The 16,149-nt window shown below is 38.5% G+C and overlaps 1 protein-coding gene across 11 annotated transcripts in view; it reads left to right on the top strand.

Annotated features, from left to right (window-relative positions):
• The window catches only part of IRAK4 (interleukin 1 receptor associated kinase 4), a 31,651-nt gene extending 23,497 nt beyond the window's left edge, over window positions 1-8,154 (top strand). For 8 of the 11 annotated variants that reach the window (XM_086403890.1, XM_086403892.1, XM_086403887.1 and 5 more), the window contains 2 exons: window positions 3,863-4,021; window positions 4,137-5,281. In XM_086403890.1, coding sequence (XP_086260016.1) covers window positions 3,863-4,021; window positions 4,137-4,172 — 195 coding nt within the window. In that variant the 3' untranslated portion in view covers window positions 4,173-5,281. Of the gene's footprint in view, window positions 1-3,862; window positions 4,022-4,136; window positions 5,282-5,820 lie in introns of those variants that run through there. The other 3 variants (XR_015164831.1, XR_015164832.1, XR_015164833.1) reach the window with 1 other exon arrangement.
• Window positions 8,155-16,149: the final 7,995 nt, after the last annotated feature.

Here is a 16,149-nt window from a genome sequence, read left to right as displayed (position 1 = left end):
TTTTCCTGTATTCTAAATTTTAAGAACTTACAGGGTCTTATAAAGTTAAAAACTTACATAAATACCACCACATATGTTTTTCATAAAATTATTCAAATACCTCATCTAAGTTCAGTTGCTCAGTCATTTCCAAATGCTTGCAGCCCCATGGACTGCAGCACTCCAGGCTTCCCTGTCAATCACCGACTCCCAGAGCCTACTCAAACTCATGTCCATCACGTCGGTGATGCCATCCAACCATCTCATCCTCTGTCATCCGCTTCTCCTCCTGCCTTCAACCTTTCCCAGCATCAGGTTCTTTTCCAATGAGTCAGTTTTTCACATCAGGTGGCCAAAATATTGGAGGTGAAGCTTCAGCATCAGTCCTTCCAATGTGTATTCAGGACTGATCTCCTTCAGGATGGACTGGTTGGATCTCCTTGCAGTCCAAGGGACTCTCAAGAGTCTTCTCCAGCACCACAGTTCAAAAGCATCAATTCTTCAGCACTAAGCTTTCTTTCTAATCCAACTCTCACATCCATACATGACTACTGGGCAAACCATAGCTTTGACTAGATGGACCTTTGTTGGCAAAGTAATGTCTCTGCTTTTTAATATGCTGTCTAGGTTGGCCATAACTTTTCTTCCAAGGAGCAAGCATGAAACTTTTAATTTCATGGCTGCAGTCACCATCTGCAGTGATTTGGTGCCCAAGAAAATAAAGTCTCTCACTGTTTCCATTGTTTCCCCATTTATTTGCTATGAAGTGATGGGACCGGATGCCATGATCTTAATTTTCTGAATGTTGAGCTTTCAGCCAACTTTTTCACTCTCCTTTTTCACTTACATCAAGAGGCTCTTTAGTTCTTTGTCACTTTCTGCCAAAAGCTTTAGTGTAGTCAATAAAGCAATAGTAGATATCTTTCTGGAACTCTCTCGCTTTTTCAGTGATCCAGCGGATGTTGGCATTTTGATTTCTAGTTCCTCTGCCTTTTCTAAAACCAGCTTGAACATCTGGAATTTCACAGTTCACGTTCTATTGAAGCCTGGCTTGGAGAATTTTGAGCATTACTTTACTAGCGTGTGAGATGAGTGCAATTGTGTGGTAGTTTGAGCATTCGTTGGCATTGCCTTTCTTTGGGATTGGAATGAAAACTGACCTTTTCCAGTCCTGTGGCCACTGCTGAGTTTTTCAGATTTTCTGGCATATTGAGTGCAGCACTTTCATAGCATCATCTTTTAGGGTTTGAAATAGCTCAACTGCAATTCCATCACCTCCAGTAGCTTTGTTCATAGTGATACTTCCTAAGGCCCACTTGACTTCACATTCCAGAATGTCTGGCTCTAGGTGAGTGATCACACCATCATGGTTATGTGGGTCATGAAGTTCTTTTTTGTATAGTTCTGTGTATTCTTGCCACCTTTTCTTAATATCTTCTCCTTCTGTTAGGTCCATACCATTCCTGTCCTTAATTGTGCCCATCTTTGCATGAAATGTTCCCTTGGTATCTCTGATTTTCTTGAAAAGATCTCTAGTCTTCCCCATTCAATTGTTTTCCTCTATTTCTTTGCATTGATCACTGAGGAAGGCTTTCTTATCTCTCCTTGCTATTCTTTGGAACTCTGCATTGAAATGGGTATATCTTTCCTTTTCTCCTTTGCCTTTAGCTTCTCTTCTTTTCTCAGCTATTTGTAAGACCTACACTGACTCTATTCTAATTTCTGTGTTCTAATGAGACAAACCACCCTGACAAATTCAGACATGTGTATACCAGATTATTTCCCTAGAACAAAGATTAGAAGGTCAAAAGGTATAATATATTTTCTCAAAGGCTCATGCCATATTTTTAAGAAAAACCCTATATTATAATATTGCTACAGATGTCCATTATATAAGTATATATTATAAAGCTTGCCATGGGTTCTTGGAAATGTATAATGAATATTGAAAAGTGAAAGTGAACATCATTCAGTCATGTCCAACTCTGCAACCCCATGAAGTATACGGTCCATGGAATTCTCCGGGCCAGAATAATGGAGTGGGCAGCCTTTTCTTTCTCCAGGGGATCGTCCAAATCCAGGGATCGAACTCAGGTCTTCCACAGTGCAAGCAGATTCTTTACCAGCTGAGCCAAAGGGAAGCCTAAGAATACAGGAATGGGTAGCCTGTCCCTTCTCCAGTGAATCTTCCCAACCCAGGAATCGAACTGTGGTCTCCTGCGTTGCAGGCAGATTCTTTACCAACTGAATACTACATGGTATCTAATATTTTACAGTAAAGTATATACATAAAGCCTCCAATTATTATGAAAAGTTAATATTTTCATAATATTTTATACAGTGTGAATGCATGCTCAGTCATATCTAACTCTTTGCAACGCCATGGACTGTAACCCACCAGGCTTCTCTGTAGCACATAGTGAAATTTTGTCTTTATCAATGAAATAAATCTTCTGTTCCATTGGTTATTGGAGGTCAGGAAAGAACCCTGGGCTGGAGTTACAGTTTTTGAGCCATTCATGTACAGGCATACTAAAGCTTTGGATGTTGGTTGTATTTTACAGAGAAAGTGTATAGATTAAAAATATAGGAGGGAAAAAGATTACCACCACAAAAACAGGACTTTCAATGACAGATTTACTCTCTCATAGTTCTGGAAACCAAAAGTTGAAATCAAAGTTTTGTCCAGGCACCATTCCCTCTGGATACTCCAGGGGAGAGTCTTCCCTTGCCTCTTCCAGCTTCCAGTGGCTGTTGACATTCCTTGACTTGTAGCCACATCCCTCTACTGTCTGCCCCTGTGATCACATTGTCTTCCCCTCTGTGTGTGTGTGTGTGTATGTGTATGTGTTTCTTTCTTATACAGATGTTTATCATTGGATTTAAGGCCTACCTGGGTAATCCAGGATGCTGCTGCTGCTGCTAAGTCGCTTCAGTCGTGTCCGACTCTGTGCGACCCCATAGACGGCAGCCCACCAGGCTCCCCCGTCCCTGGGATTCTCCAGGCAAGAACACTGGAGTGGGTTGCCATGTCCTTCTCCAATGCATGAAAGTGAAAAGTGAAAGTGAAGCCGCTTAGTCGTGTCCAACTCTTAGCGACCCCGTGGACTGCGGCCTACCAGGCTCCTCCTTCCATGGGATTTTCCAGGCAAGAGTACTGGAGTGGGGTGCCATTGCCTTCTCCGATGATCATCTCGTCTCGAATTGCTTAACATAATTACATCTGCAAAGACCTTTTTCTCCAAATACAGTTATAGTCACAGGTTCTGGGGATCAGGATTTGGACGTTTCTTTTGGGGGACCACTGCTCAACCACTACAGCATTCTCGTTCTCCACCTCTCTCCGTATTCGTTACCTTTTCATCGTGGCCTTGCCCCCTTTTTCCTCCTCCCTCTTTCTCTTGATTCAACAGTGTGAGTACCCATAGAGCAGTGTGCTTGTGCAGAGAGGAAGATCTGCATTCAGAGTTGGAATTGCATCATTGGGAGCACAGCAGAGGAGTAGACCTCACTGTGCTGGAAGCCTAGTAAGGGCTGCTAATGAGCATGTGAGAGGAATACACATAAACACAAAAATCCGAAGGCAAATGGCTAAACATTTCTAGGAAGGAGATATGTGTGTATGTATTAATATAAGTAAGTAAATAAATAGAGTTTGTCCTAGATGTCCTTAATTCTTAATAAGGTTACAACAGCAGATAGTAAATATGAGTAAATGTTATTATAATGTAGATTAAGTAATTTAAATGTATTATTTTATAACATAGTAATATTAATTTAGTTATACATATAATTTGTATTTATTTATAAATACATTTATGAATTTACCTGATTTGTTTCTCTTTTATTTGAAACTTTTAAAGTTTTAACTTTTGCCTTAAAGCTAGATATTAAAGAAGAAATTGAAGATGAAGAAAAGACAATTGAAGATTATGTTGATAAGAAGATGAATGACATTGATTCCACTTCCATTGAAACTATGTACTCTGTTGCCAGTCAGTGTCTGCATGAAAAGAAAAATAAGAGACCAGACATTAAGAAGGTATTCATTTTTACATGTATTTAAAATGTGAAGGAGGTGGGGTCTGTCATTTTTTCCCACGTGTACATTTCCAATCAATTATTTAATGTGTTTGTTTTCTCTTTCTTTATAAAAGGTTCAACAGCTGCTAGAAGAAATGACAGGTTCTTAAAACTTTACTGGAATAGACTCTTGGATTTTTATATACAGCTATCTAAATCATTTTTTAAACTAAAGGGTTTTTTTGTAAGTATTCTTTATCTTTTATAAGGCAGCATGGTGAAATGCAGTGGTTATTAAAGCTTATGTAGAACTCACAATATAGAGGACAAACTATAGTCGAACCACTGTTGCAGCGCTTAACCCAGCTTTCTTAGAGTCACTCTAAGTTCTTACAGTAATCCCTGAGATATCTCCTCGGAACCTCAGCAAACACAGGTTGAAAACTCAGAATTAGCTAAACAGAGGACAGGACTATAGGGTGGAAAGACCCTGTGCTGAAGCCTAACTCTACTTCTAATTTTCTGTAAAGATTTGGGAAATGTCTTAGCTGCTTTGAGCTTTGTTTTTTTCACATATAGTATTGGATTAATATCTACTGTGCCTCTCTAACAGGTAGGCATGATGCAGAGTATGTACAAGCACTTTGTAACTTGTAAAGGGATATAAAATTTAATGTTTATATAAATAATTATAAAATCCTATTACAGTTTTCATTTGTTTATAGGGTCATGTTCACAGTGTGCCATTAGCAATCATTCTCCATAAGCCAGTTATGCCCTGATGGTATTCCCATGATCATGTGGCCATTATTAGATTATGTTATGTGGCAAATTTGAAGGTGTTTTGAGATGCAGTTAAGGTCCTTCATCTGCTGACTTTGAGTATCAATAAGAAGATGCTGTTTTAGGGGCCTAACCTAATAAGGTAAGCTCTTACAAGAAGTCTGAGCGATCCTCCTGTGGACCTTGAAGTAAGCTACCATGTTATAGGAAGGCCACATTGGCTATAAAATACTGGTAGCCTCTAGGAGATGAGAGCTACCTTCCAGCTATCAGTCAGCAAGAAAAATCTGGAACCTTGGTTGTGTAAGACCAAGAAACTCAATTTTCCAAAAACCTGAATTAGCTTAGAAGAGTACTTCAAATTTCAGATAATACCATAACCCCTGCTGACACCTAAATTTCAGCCTTGTGAGACCCTCAGTAGCAAACATGGATTTCTGTGCCTGGACTTGTGACATACAAAATTGTGAGATAATAAATGAGTTGCTATAAACTACTAAGTCTGTGATATTTTTTTATGCAGCAATAGAAAATGAATATAGATTCCCATGATTCTCCTATGGGGACATTGCACCATGTTCATAGGTTATATCCACAATACCAGGTTATCTGCAATTATTCATTCAATAATCTTGATATCATTAGTTCTTTCATTAACCCTCTCAAGAATGGGCAGAGTGAGCTATAGTAGAAGATGATTGTCCTCTATATTATTTAGACTTTCCTAAATGCTTTCTTGGGAAACAAAGATAGTATACTTTTCAAATCACCTTTATAAACTAAGCATTTAAGCAAAAAGAAATGTTTGCTAGTGGAAAAGGAAAATAAGTAAAATCACTTAATAACAGTCTCACTAGGAACCCACATAATTTGAGGTCCAGTATGGCTTATAACTGAAAATTATGCTGTTTGAAAATATAATGAGAATTTGATTATTTCTTGAAATAAAAAGGTAAACGAGGAGCCAGGTTTCAAATCCACTCTCATATTTAAGTCTATGCTCTTAACCCCTCAGTGTTCTCTCTTTCTCCTCAGTCTTCCTCCACCTCTCAACTAACTTAACTCACGGTTATTGGGATCCCAAAGGAGATCCAACCAGTCCATTCTGAAGGAGATCAGCCCTGGGATTTCTTTGGAAGGAATGATGCTAAAGCTGAAACTCCAGTACTTTGGCCACCTCATGCGAAGAGTTGACTCATTGGAAAGACTGTGATGCCGGGAGGGATTGGGGGCAGGAGGAGAAGGGGACGACAGAGGATGAGATGGCTGGATGGCATCACTGACTCAATGGATGTGAGTCTGAGTGAACTCCGAGAGTTGGTGACGGACAGGGAGGCCTGGCGTGCTGCGATTCATGGGTCACAAAGAGTCGGACACGACTGAGCAACTGAATGGTGCAGTCAGTTTCCTACTGACTAGACAGAGGCTTTCTCACATTGATTTTTTCCATGATTACTTTTTTACACAATTGAGTCTATTCTTAACTGAGTTAGTTGGTCATCTTTTGTTGGTAACTTTAATTTTTATTCATGTCATCATACCAAGCTGGCTTGGTATCATTTTAGATAATATCTTCCCTAACATCAAGCTTCTATGCAAGTCTCATTTGGCCTTTGTCTAACCGCTTCATGCACTCTTCAGTGGATTTTCATCTGTATTTTTGACAGTTTATGGATAAACAAAGATGTCAAAGAGACAGTATGTGTCTAAGTTTATTTATCCTGCCTTTGGCAAAGGAGTCTTTGCAAAATGAAAGTGGTTAGAAATCAAAAATAGGATTAAAAAAAAAAAGAGGATACCCACAGTATAGATGTAGCAAGCTCTCGTGTTGCATGCAGTTGAGATTTCTTGCACGGTTGGGATGTTAATGACTGTGAGATGGGTTGTTTGAGAGGTGGGGGAGGGGTGAAAAGGAAAGACAGAAAATGATGCTCCACCCTTCACTTTCACCCTAAAGAAATTGTCCATTAAACCTGGGATCTGGGTTGTTCACTAACCACCTCTCCAAAGCATGCATTTGCTCAGGAAATGGGCTTTCAGAGAGAAGAGAAGGATGTGCGTTGTTAGCTAAGACCCTGTCTCTCCGCAGGGGAAGAGCCAAAAGGTAGCAGAAGTGATGTTCTTAGTTCCGTAAGATTGCACAGAGTACCTAATCTGCTCCATCACACTCAATCTCTATTAAGTTGGCTTCCTCCACTGTGTTCTCTGAGAGCTCTCACGTGACAGGTTACCTTCCCTTTACCCTATTTATCAGTCAGAAATAATTTCATAAGCATCTACTCTGTGCTCAGCATTTCCTTTATATATAGGCCAGTTGCCTGATGTGGCTTGGCTGATGTTTCAGGAAGTTTTCTTTGTTGTTGAAACTGTGCTTAATGCTCTCCCTGGATTATCTGCTTCCATATCCAGAACAGTCTTATAAGAAAGAGTCTATTAACTGTGATTTACAAATGAAAAAGCAGGCAGAGAGAGGAGAAATGACTTGTTAAAAAACACACAGCTAATCAAGGGGCAGAGCGGGGATGCTCACCCCATTTCCTCAAATTCTAAAGCTTATACATTTTATGGCAAAGAGTCGGACATGACTGAGCGACTGATCGGATCTGATTCCATGGACATGGGGTTTAAAAAAATTGTGTCTTCTTTGATTTCTTTCAGCAAATCTTAGAGTTTTAATTATACAGATATTTCAGTTCCTTGGTTAAATTTAACTCTAAATGTTTTATTTATGATGCTATTGTGAATGGGATAGTTTTACTTTTTTTTCAGGTGGTTCATCATTATTGTAAAGGAATGCAGCTGATTTCTGTATGTTACTTTTGTATCCTACAACTTCACTAAAACTGTTGATTAGTTCCAAGAGTTTTATTGTTGCTGACCCTTTGTAGTTTTCTATATATAAAATCATATTGTCAGCAAAAAGTAAAAAAAAAAAAAAAAAAGCAGAAAAGTGAATAGGAACTCCTCCACCACTATTCTTCTCATGAGCAAAGTGGATTCTGTTGAGGAAAGGTAAATAAGAAAATTGCTTGGTCAAATAAAAATGAATGTCATTGCTTGGTTAAATAAAAACAAATGTTATTACTAATCAGGTGAGCAGGATCTCCAACGCTGCTGGGGAAAAGTCAGGAAATCATTTATTTTCAGAAAAACACTAACTATACAGATATAAATTCTTCTGAGTAAAAATGCCAAGAACACTGGTGTCGTCTTCAGCTTCAATAGGCCTTCTCTAGTTTGGCTGGCATTGAAATATTAGAATTTGATCTTCATTCCTCCAGGAAAAAAAAAAAGCATATGTATAAAATAGCATGTATATAGTTGTTATGGACTGTGTCCAAACTATATTAAAAAATTTTAAATGAGTAACCCATTTCACTGATTTTGAAAATTTCACGATATAATTTGGTAGATATTTCCATTCAGTTACGTGGAATTGATACCAGACTTACCAAAATTAGATATGGCTTCTCTCTCAGGTTAAGACTGTGTCTTAACTATTTTGAAAGCAGCAGTATAGTATATCCAAGATTCCAAAGCAAGATTCTGCGCTGTTTCATGCCCGATGGTTATGTGCTGCATGGTGGACCCCTGAGTTTGTGTGACTCTTAGCTCTGGGAATGAATGACAGAGAGGTCGCCCTCAACTCGCAGCTGAACAGGACTTGACTAAAGTTCTGAGAAGAACAATGTAATGTACAAGCTCTTTTCACTGTTTCCTCAAGGCAGATTTAATGGCCTGTAGTGACATCTAGTCGAAGTATTTTCTTAACTGCCTTTGGAATATGCTTCCCCCTAATCTTTTATAGAAACAGAAAAAATCAGATCTTTGAAAAAACTGTTTGGTGGAGACTTTGATGTGAACTTTTCGTGTTGCCTCCAACAACTGATTGTGCAAACCAGTAAGTAAGGAGAGCAGGGTTGAGAACCAATGGCCTGCCCCATTACCAGAAAGAACAATTGCTTTTTTCCCTGTATTTTTGACCCATTGAATTTTGCCAACTAGCCACCTAAATTTTTAATTCTAAATTTCTCTAGATTCTAAGAGGAACAGGCAGATAATAGAAAAAAATAGTCAATGTTTTTCTTTACTTTTCCTGACATATAATTAAGACAGATTTAAGACATTCTAAAGCATTTATTGGGCTTCCCTGGTGGCTCAGTTGGTAAAGATCTACCTGCAATGTGGGAGACCTGGGTTCAAACCCTGGGTTGGGAAGATCCCCTGGAGGAGGGCATGGCAACCCACATCAGGCAGTGTTCTTGCCTGGAGAATTCCTATGGACAGAGGAACCTGGCAGACTGTAGTCCATTGGGTCCCAAAGAGTCAGACACAACTGAGTGACTAAGCAAACACAAAGCATTTATTGCTCTGTTCAGCTTTTGGTTCTATAGCTATATAAAATGACTATAGGTCCCAGCTATCTATAATTCCTTTTTTCATTTTCAAAATAATCATCAGTTCAGTTCAGTCTCTCAGTCGTGTCTGACTCTTTGCAACCCCACGGACTGTAGCATGCCAGGCCTCCCTTTCCATCACCAACTCCTGGAGCTTATTCAAACTCATGTCCATTGAGTCCGTGATGCCATCCAACCATCCCATCCTCTGTCATCCCCTTCTCCTCCTGCCCTCAATCTTTCCCAGCATCACGGTCTTCTCCAGTGAGTCAGTTCTTCGCATCAGGTGGCCAAAGTATTGGAGTTTCAGTTTTAGCATCATTCCTTCCAAAGAAATACCAGGGCTAATCTCCTTCAGAAGGGACTGGTTGGATCTCCTTGCAGTCCAAGGGACTCTCAAGAGTCTTCTCCAACACCACAGTTAAAAGCATCAATTCTTCGGCACTCAGCTTTCTTTATAGTCCAATTCTCACATCCATACGTGACTACTGGAAAAATCATAGCCTTGACTAGACGGACCTTTGTTGCCAAATAATGTCTCTGCTTTTTAATATGCTGTCTAGGTTGGTCATAGCTTTTCTTCCAAGGAGCTAGCATCTTTTAATTTCATGGCTGCAGTCACCATCTGTAATGATTTTGAAGCCCAAGAAAATAAAGTCTTTAAATTTGTTTCCCCATCTATTTGCCAAGAAGTGATGGGTCTGATGGCATGATCTTAGTTTTCTGAATGTTGAGTTTTACGCCAACTTAAATAAGCAACAAAGTAAGCATTTATTCTATTTTTTTCCAACTTTATGACAGTATAGTTGAAAAAATTGTGTATACTTAAGGTGTTCAACATGATGCTGTGATATACAGCCCTCAGTATCCCCAAGGCATTGGTTCCATGGCCCCGTGGATACCAAAATCCATAGATTCCCAAGTCCTTTCTATAAAATGATACAGTATTTGCATATAACCTATGTACATCCTCCTGTATATTTTAAATCATCCTTAGATTACTTATTTAATACAATGTAAACATGATATAAATAGTTGTAAATACAATGTAAATAGGTAGGTAGTTGCCAATGTGGCAAATTCATTTTGCTTTTTTGACCCTTCTGGAATTTTTTTTTCCCAAATATTTTCAATTCATAGATGCAGAACCCATGGGTAGAGGGGCCCAATTGTTCATTGTGAAATGATAACCACAGTCAAGCTAATTAACACATCCAGCACCTCACATGGTAACCTTTTTAGTTATTTTGGTGTGGTGAGAATACTTCACATCTAATATTTTAGCAAATTTCAAGTATATAATACAGTATTACTAACTTTAGTCATGATGCTGTACTTTAGAGCCTGCAGACTTATGTATTTTATAACCAAAACTTTAACCCTTTGACCAACCTCTCCCCATACTCCTTCTAAAGTTTGTACTATCCCACTATAAGAATGGACACAGGTAAGACTGACTTTTTAATCACTCACATTCTAGTCTCCATAATAGACAGTATGGAGGCAACCATAATGAATCTCCAAAATTAATGCTTAGATGAAATTAGGAAAAAATATGAAATATTCTCACCTAAAACAAAAATCATTAAGTTCAACGATTATTGATTGTTTTCTGAGGCACAGGCACTTAAAAAAGCAATGTATATATCCAAAGTCCTTGTTCTCAAGAGAAACTCTGTGTTTGGATAATGATAACATACAAGTAAATAAATAAAACAGCATCAGGTAATGAGAACTCTTAAGAAAACATTAACACTCTGTGTTGTCCTAGATTTCCTTCACAAGGAACATTTAACAACACCCAAGCTCAAAAAAAAAGAAAGAAAGAAAGAAAGGAGGCTACCAGTGTAAGTCTTAGAAGTTACTAGAATGTACTGTAACTTTAAAAAAGAAAATAAAAAACCTAAACTGAATCAGTTTTTTGTGTGTGTTAGGCTGTGTTATCAGAGACCTCTGGGTCTCAGTGAGCCAAGAAGATTTTGTTATAAAGTTTCTACTACTAATATTATCCTGGGAAAAGGAATACTGTGTTTCAGATTATGTCAGATGTTTTCCTCTTCTGGCTATTTAGGCATCAAGGTAATTTGGAGAAGATAGTAGTTAAGGTCATCTAATCTGTTTGCCTGGCAGTATGCGTGTGTGCTCAGTTGTTAAGTTATGTCCGAGTCTTTGCAATCCCATGGTCTGTAGCCTGCCAGGCTCCTCTGTCTATGGGATTTTCTCGGCAAGAAATACTGAAGTGGATTGTCATTTCCTCTCCAGGGGACCTTCTTGACCCAGGGATCAAACCCATGTCTCCTGTATCTCCTGCACTGGCAGGTGGATTCTTTACCATTGAGCCACCTGGGAATCCTTTGCTTTGCACTAATGCCATGTTTATCTGGCAGTCTTTTTTTTTAATTTTGATTTTTTGGTCTGGGTTCACCTTTTGGAAGATAATGTACAGTGACAAAGACTGTGGTAATCTACATATCAGTTTTTACTGTAGAATTTTTTTTTTAGTTTCGTTTATTTATTTTGGTTGCACTGGGTCTTTGTTGCTGTGAGCCGCCTCCTCTAGTTGCAGTGAGCGGGGGCTACTCTTTGTTTTGGTGCGCTGGCTTCTCAATGCGGTGGCCGCTCTCATTGCAGAGCACAGGCTCTGAGCACGCGGGCTTCAGTAGTTGCAGCATGTGGGTTCAGTAGTTGTGGAACACAGGCTCAATTGCTCTGCAGCACGTGGAATCTTTCCGGAACTGGGATCAAACCCGTGTCCCCTGCATTGACAAATGGATTCCTATCTACTGTGCCACCAGCAATGTCCAGAATGTATTTTTATGATTAGGAAAATCACATTCTGGTTTATAATGAAGTATTTTGAAAATTAGGTGGTATGAATTAAATCTTCAGAGACTGATCATCTCAGGCTGTTCCATAATACTGATATCTAAACTCTAGATTGTGACAGGCCCCTTCTTCTGCTATAGCCATTCTAACAGCCAGATAGTGTCTTTACCTCTTTTAAGAATTAGAAAGGAGCTAACAGTATGGTGGTAATCATTTTGCAATATGTAAGTGTATCAAATCACCATGTTATACACCTTAAACTTATACAACGTTATGTGTCAACTTTATCTCAGTAAACTTGGAAAATAAAAGAATTAAAAAATTAAATGGAGACTACCTCCTTAGCCCATCCTCAGCCCATCCTCTCCTTTATAAAATGTGTAAATAATGATAGAACTTTTATTGTCAAGAAATCATATCCCATTATATATTTTAGACAAAGACTAGCATCCTTTATAACCATAACAGAGTTTGACTATTATAAGTTAATGAATATTGACCTTAGAAATATGGATATGCTGACCAATATCTGTTTAAAAATAATATCACTTCCATTGTTGGCATTCATTGGTCAAATATTCTTAAATCAATTCATAAGTTAGTGAAGGGAACATACTATTACTTACTCTCTGACATATTAGGAAGCCCTGCCATACCAAGATTATTCTTTTGCCAAGAAAGAATAATAGCATCAGCCCTTGAATATTCGGGCCTAGAAAATGGCAAAGGAGCTTTAAAAATTCTTCTCTCCATAAAAAAAATAAAGGCCAGCAAAAATTGTCAGAATTGACTTTTTCAGAACTGGAAATTAATCAAAGGCTTGCAGCAACCCCATGAGCATTTATTCAAGGAAAACAGCTGAATCTCAGTAAAGACAACAAACTTTGTGGCATTTTAATTTACCCTACTCCCATCCCCTGCTTCCTAGCTCAGTAGTAACTTAAAAAAATAGCCCGCATTTTTGGTACCAGATGGAACAGAACAGAACAGAACTGCAGTTCTTCACAGCCTGATTCTGAAAGAACTACAATTGTTTAACCTGTCTTGCGGTTCCCTGAAAGACTCTGTTCAAAGGTTTACCTCTATTTGATGTGACTAAAGCTAACGTATCACTAAAAGCTTTTATGTGGAGTCATTGTCAAAACCATTTACTGGGAAATTTATATATCAATTTAGTATATTTTATTTATTTTGTTGGAATGTAATTGCTTTACAACATTGTATTAGTTTCTGCTATACAAAATCGTGAGTCAGCTGTATCGTATGCCCTGTCTGTTAAGCCTCTCTTCCGCTTTCCCATTCTGCCCCTCTAGATCATCACAGAGCATCAAACTGAGCTCCCTGTACTATACAGCAGATACAGGGGAGGAAGCAGAAGTGGGTGGGGGATGAATGAGGGAGCAGCATTGAGATATATATACACACACACACACACACACACACACACACACACACACACTGGTTTAGTTGCTAAATCGTGCCTGACTATTGTGACCCCATGGACTGTAGCCTGCCAGGCTTCTCTGTCTAAATCAGGTAGCTGGCAAATGTTTTAATCACAGTTGCCTGAAATGATGAATAACCACTGGTGCAAACAATAGGCTAAAATGCTTGAAAGGAAAAACTGAGGGAGAAGACCTCCATTATGGCTTTGAAAGGTCTTAAACACACCCTTGGGGACGCAGAAAGCCATGCACATGTGTAAAGGCCGTGTGCATGCTCAAAAAATCTGTGATGGCCTAAGCTCTAACCTCTGGCTGACCTTCAGGCTGTAGACAAGCGGGAAGTGAAAACTAAAGCAGAGTCTAAACTGCCTGACTGAGTGTGGATGATGTGTCTCAAGGTGCACACGGAGCCTGTGGCAAAAACTGGGGGATTTATTGGTGTCAGACATCAAGCAATCTTTATCCATTCATCAGCTGATGACTAAGCTGGGTTGAGATTTCTATGGCCACATATCATGAAGAATGCAAACTCTGCAAAATTAGCTCATAAAATCACTAAATAAACAACAACTCAAACAATTAGCAACAACAACAAACCTTGGGGAGGAGACAACCTGATGTCCAGAGTTTCCACATTATATTATATTAAATTCCCAGCTTTCAGTAAAAATATACTAGACATGCAAATAAACAGCAAAGTATGATTCATATCTGGGGAAAAAAGGTCACTTGAAACTGTACCTAAGGAAGCCCAGATATTGTGCTTACTAGACAAAGACTTTAAATCAGTATTTTAAATATGTTCAAGAGCTAAAGGAAACTATGTATAATGAATTAAAGGAGAATGTGAGAACAGTGTCCTACCAAATACACAACATCAATGAAGAGATATAAATCATGAAAAGAAGGCAAAGAGAAATCCCAAAGTTGAAAAGTATGATAACTGGAATGACAAATCCATGAGAGGGTTTAACTAGATTTGAGCAGGAAAAAAACAAAGAGTCATCAATCTTGAAGAGAAATCAGTTGAGGAACAGAAAGAAAAAGAATGAAGAAAAATGAGCAGATCCTCAAAAATCTGTTGGGCAGCTTCAAGGTGACCAAAGTATGTATAGTGAGAGTTCCGGAAGGAGAGGTGTGATAGTGCTAGAAAGAATATTGGAAGAAAGAAAAGTTAAAAACTCACTAAACTTGATGAAAAACGTTAGGCCACTCAACCGAGAAAGTAAGAACTGCAAGAAGAATCAACTCAAAGAGATCTTACTCCTACATACATCATCATAAAGACAATCTTGAGAGCAGCAATAAGCAAGAGATTTAGCAGATACAAGGAATCCTCAAAAAGCTCATTATCTAATTCTTCAGCAGAAAATACAGACATTCAAGGACTGAAAGAAAGAGTGTCAACCAGTAATTCTAACAAAACAATTCTAAAATATTGAAGAAAATAAGACATTGATAGATAAACAAATGTTGAGAGAATTTATCAGAAGAAACTCTGCCGTTTGAGAAAAGAAGAAATCCTTCAAGCTGAAATGAGAGAATACTAGAGACTAACTATAATCCACAGCATGTAAATAGAAATAAAAACACCAGTAAAAGTATTATACACGTAAATGTAAGAGGCATCACAAGTATTGTGTGTGTGACTAAACCAAATGATTATAAATGTCATAAAGCAATAATTATAAATCTGTGTTGGCAGACACAGTGCATAAAGATGTAATTTATATGACAATAATAGTTCAAAGAAGGGGGCTGGTACAGATCTACACAGGAACAAAGTTTCTGTATATTATTGAAATAAGGTTTATATTACTTGAAACTAGATTTTTGTGTAAATTAAGATGTTAATTGTAATCCCCAGGATACCACTAAGAGAATAACTTAAAAAATATGCTAAAGAAATGACAAGGAAATTAAAATATTATCCAGGATATACATAAATATGTGTGTATATGTATTTACATAGTCCTTCAGTTCCACCACTAATGCTTTTGTGTTAAATATATATTTAGATTAGATCAGATCAGATCAGTCGCTCAGTCATGTCCAACTCTTTGCGACCCCATGAATGGCAGCACGCCAGCACGCCTCCCTGTCCATCACCAACTCCCGGAGTTCACTCAGACTCACATCCATCGAGTTAATGATGCCATCCAGCCATCTCATCCTCTGTCGTCCCCTTCTCCTCCTGCCCCCAATCCCTCCCAGCATCACAGTCTTTTCCAATAACTCAACTCTTCTCATGAGGTGGCCAAGTACTGGAGTTTCAGCTTTAGCATCATTCCTTCCAAAGAAATCTCAGGGCTGATCTCCTTCAGAATGGACTGGTTGGATCTCCTTGCAGTCCAGGGGAGTCTCAAGAGTCTTCTCCAACACCACAGTTCAAAAGCATCAATTCTTCGGCACTCAGCCTTCTTCACAGTCCAACTCTCACATCCATACATGACCACAGGAAAAACCATAGCCTTGACTAGATGGACCTTTGTTGGCAAAGTAATGTCTGCTTTTGAATATGCTATTTAGGTTGGTCATAACTTTCCTTCCAAGGAGTAAGCGTCTTTTAATTTCATGGCTGCAGTCACCATCTGTAGTGATTTTGGAGCCCAGAAAAATAAAGTCTAACACTGTTTCCACTGTTTCCCCATCTATTTCCCATGAAGTAATGGGACTGGATGCCATGATCTTCATTT

This window comes from Bos grunniens, chromosome 5, assembly GCF_055505025.1.
Source record: "Bos grunniens cultivar Pamir isolate PY7600 chromosome 5, Bosgru_T2T1.0, whole genome shotgun sequence".
Classification (NCBI taxonomy): domain Eukaryota; kingdom Metazoa; phylum Chordata; class Mammalia; order Artiodactyla; family Bovidae; genus Bos; species Bos grunniens.
The sequence above is the reverse complement of the archived record's forward strand: the minus strand, read 5'-3'. Positions and strand labels throughout refer to the sequence as shown.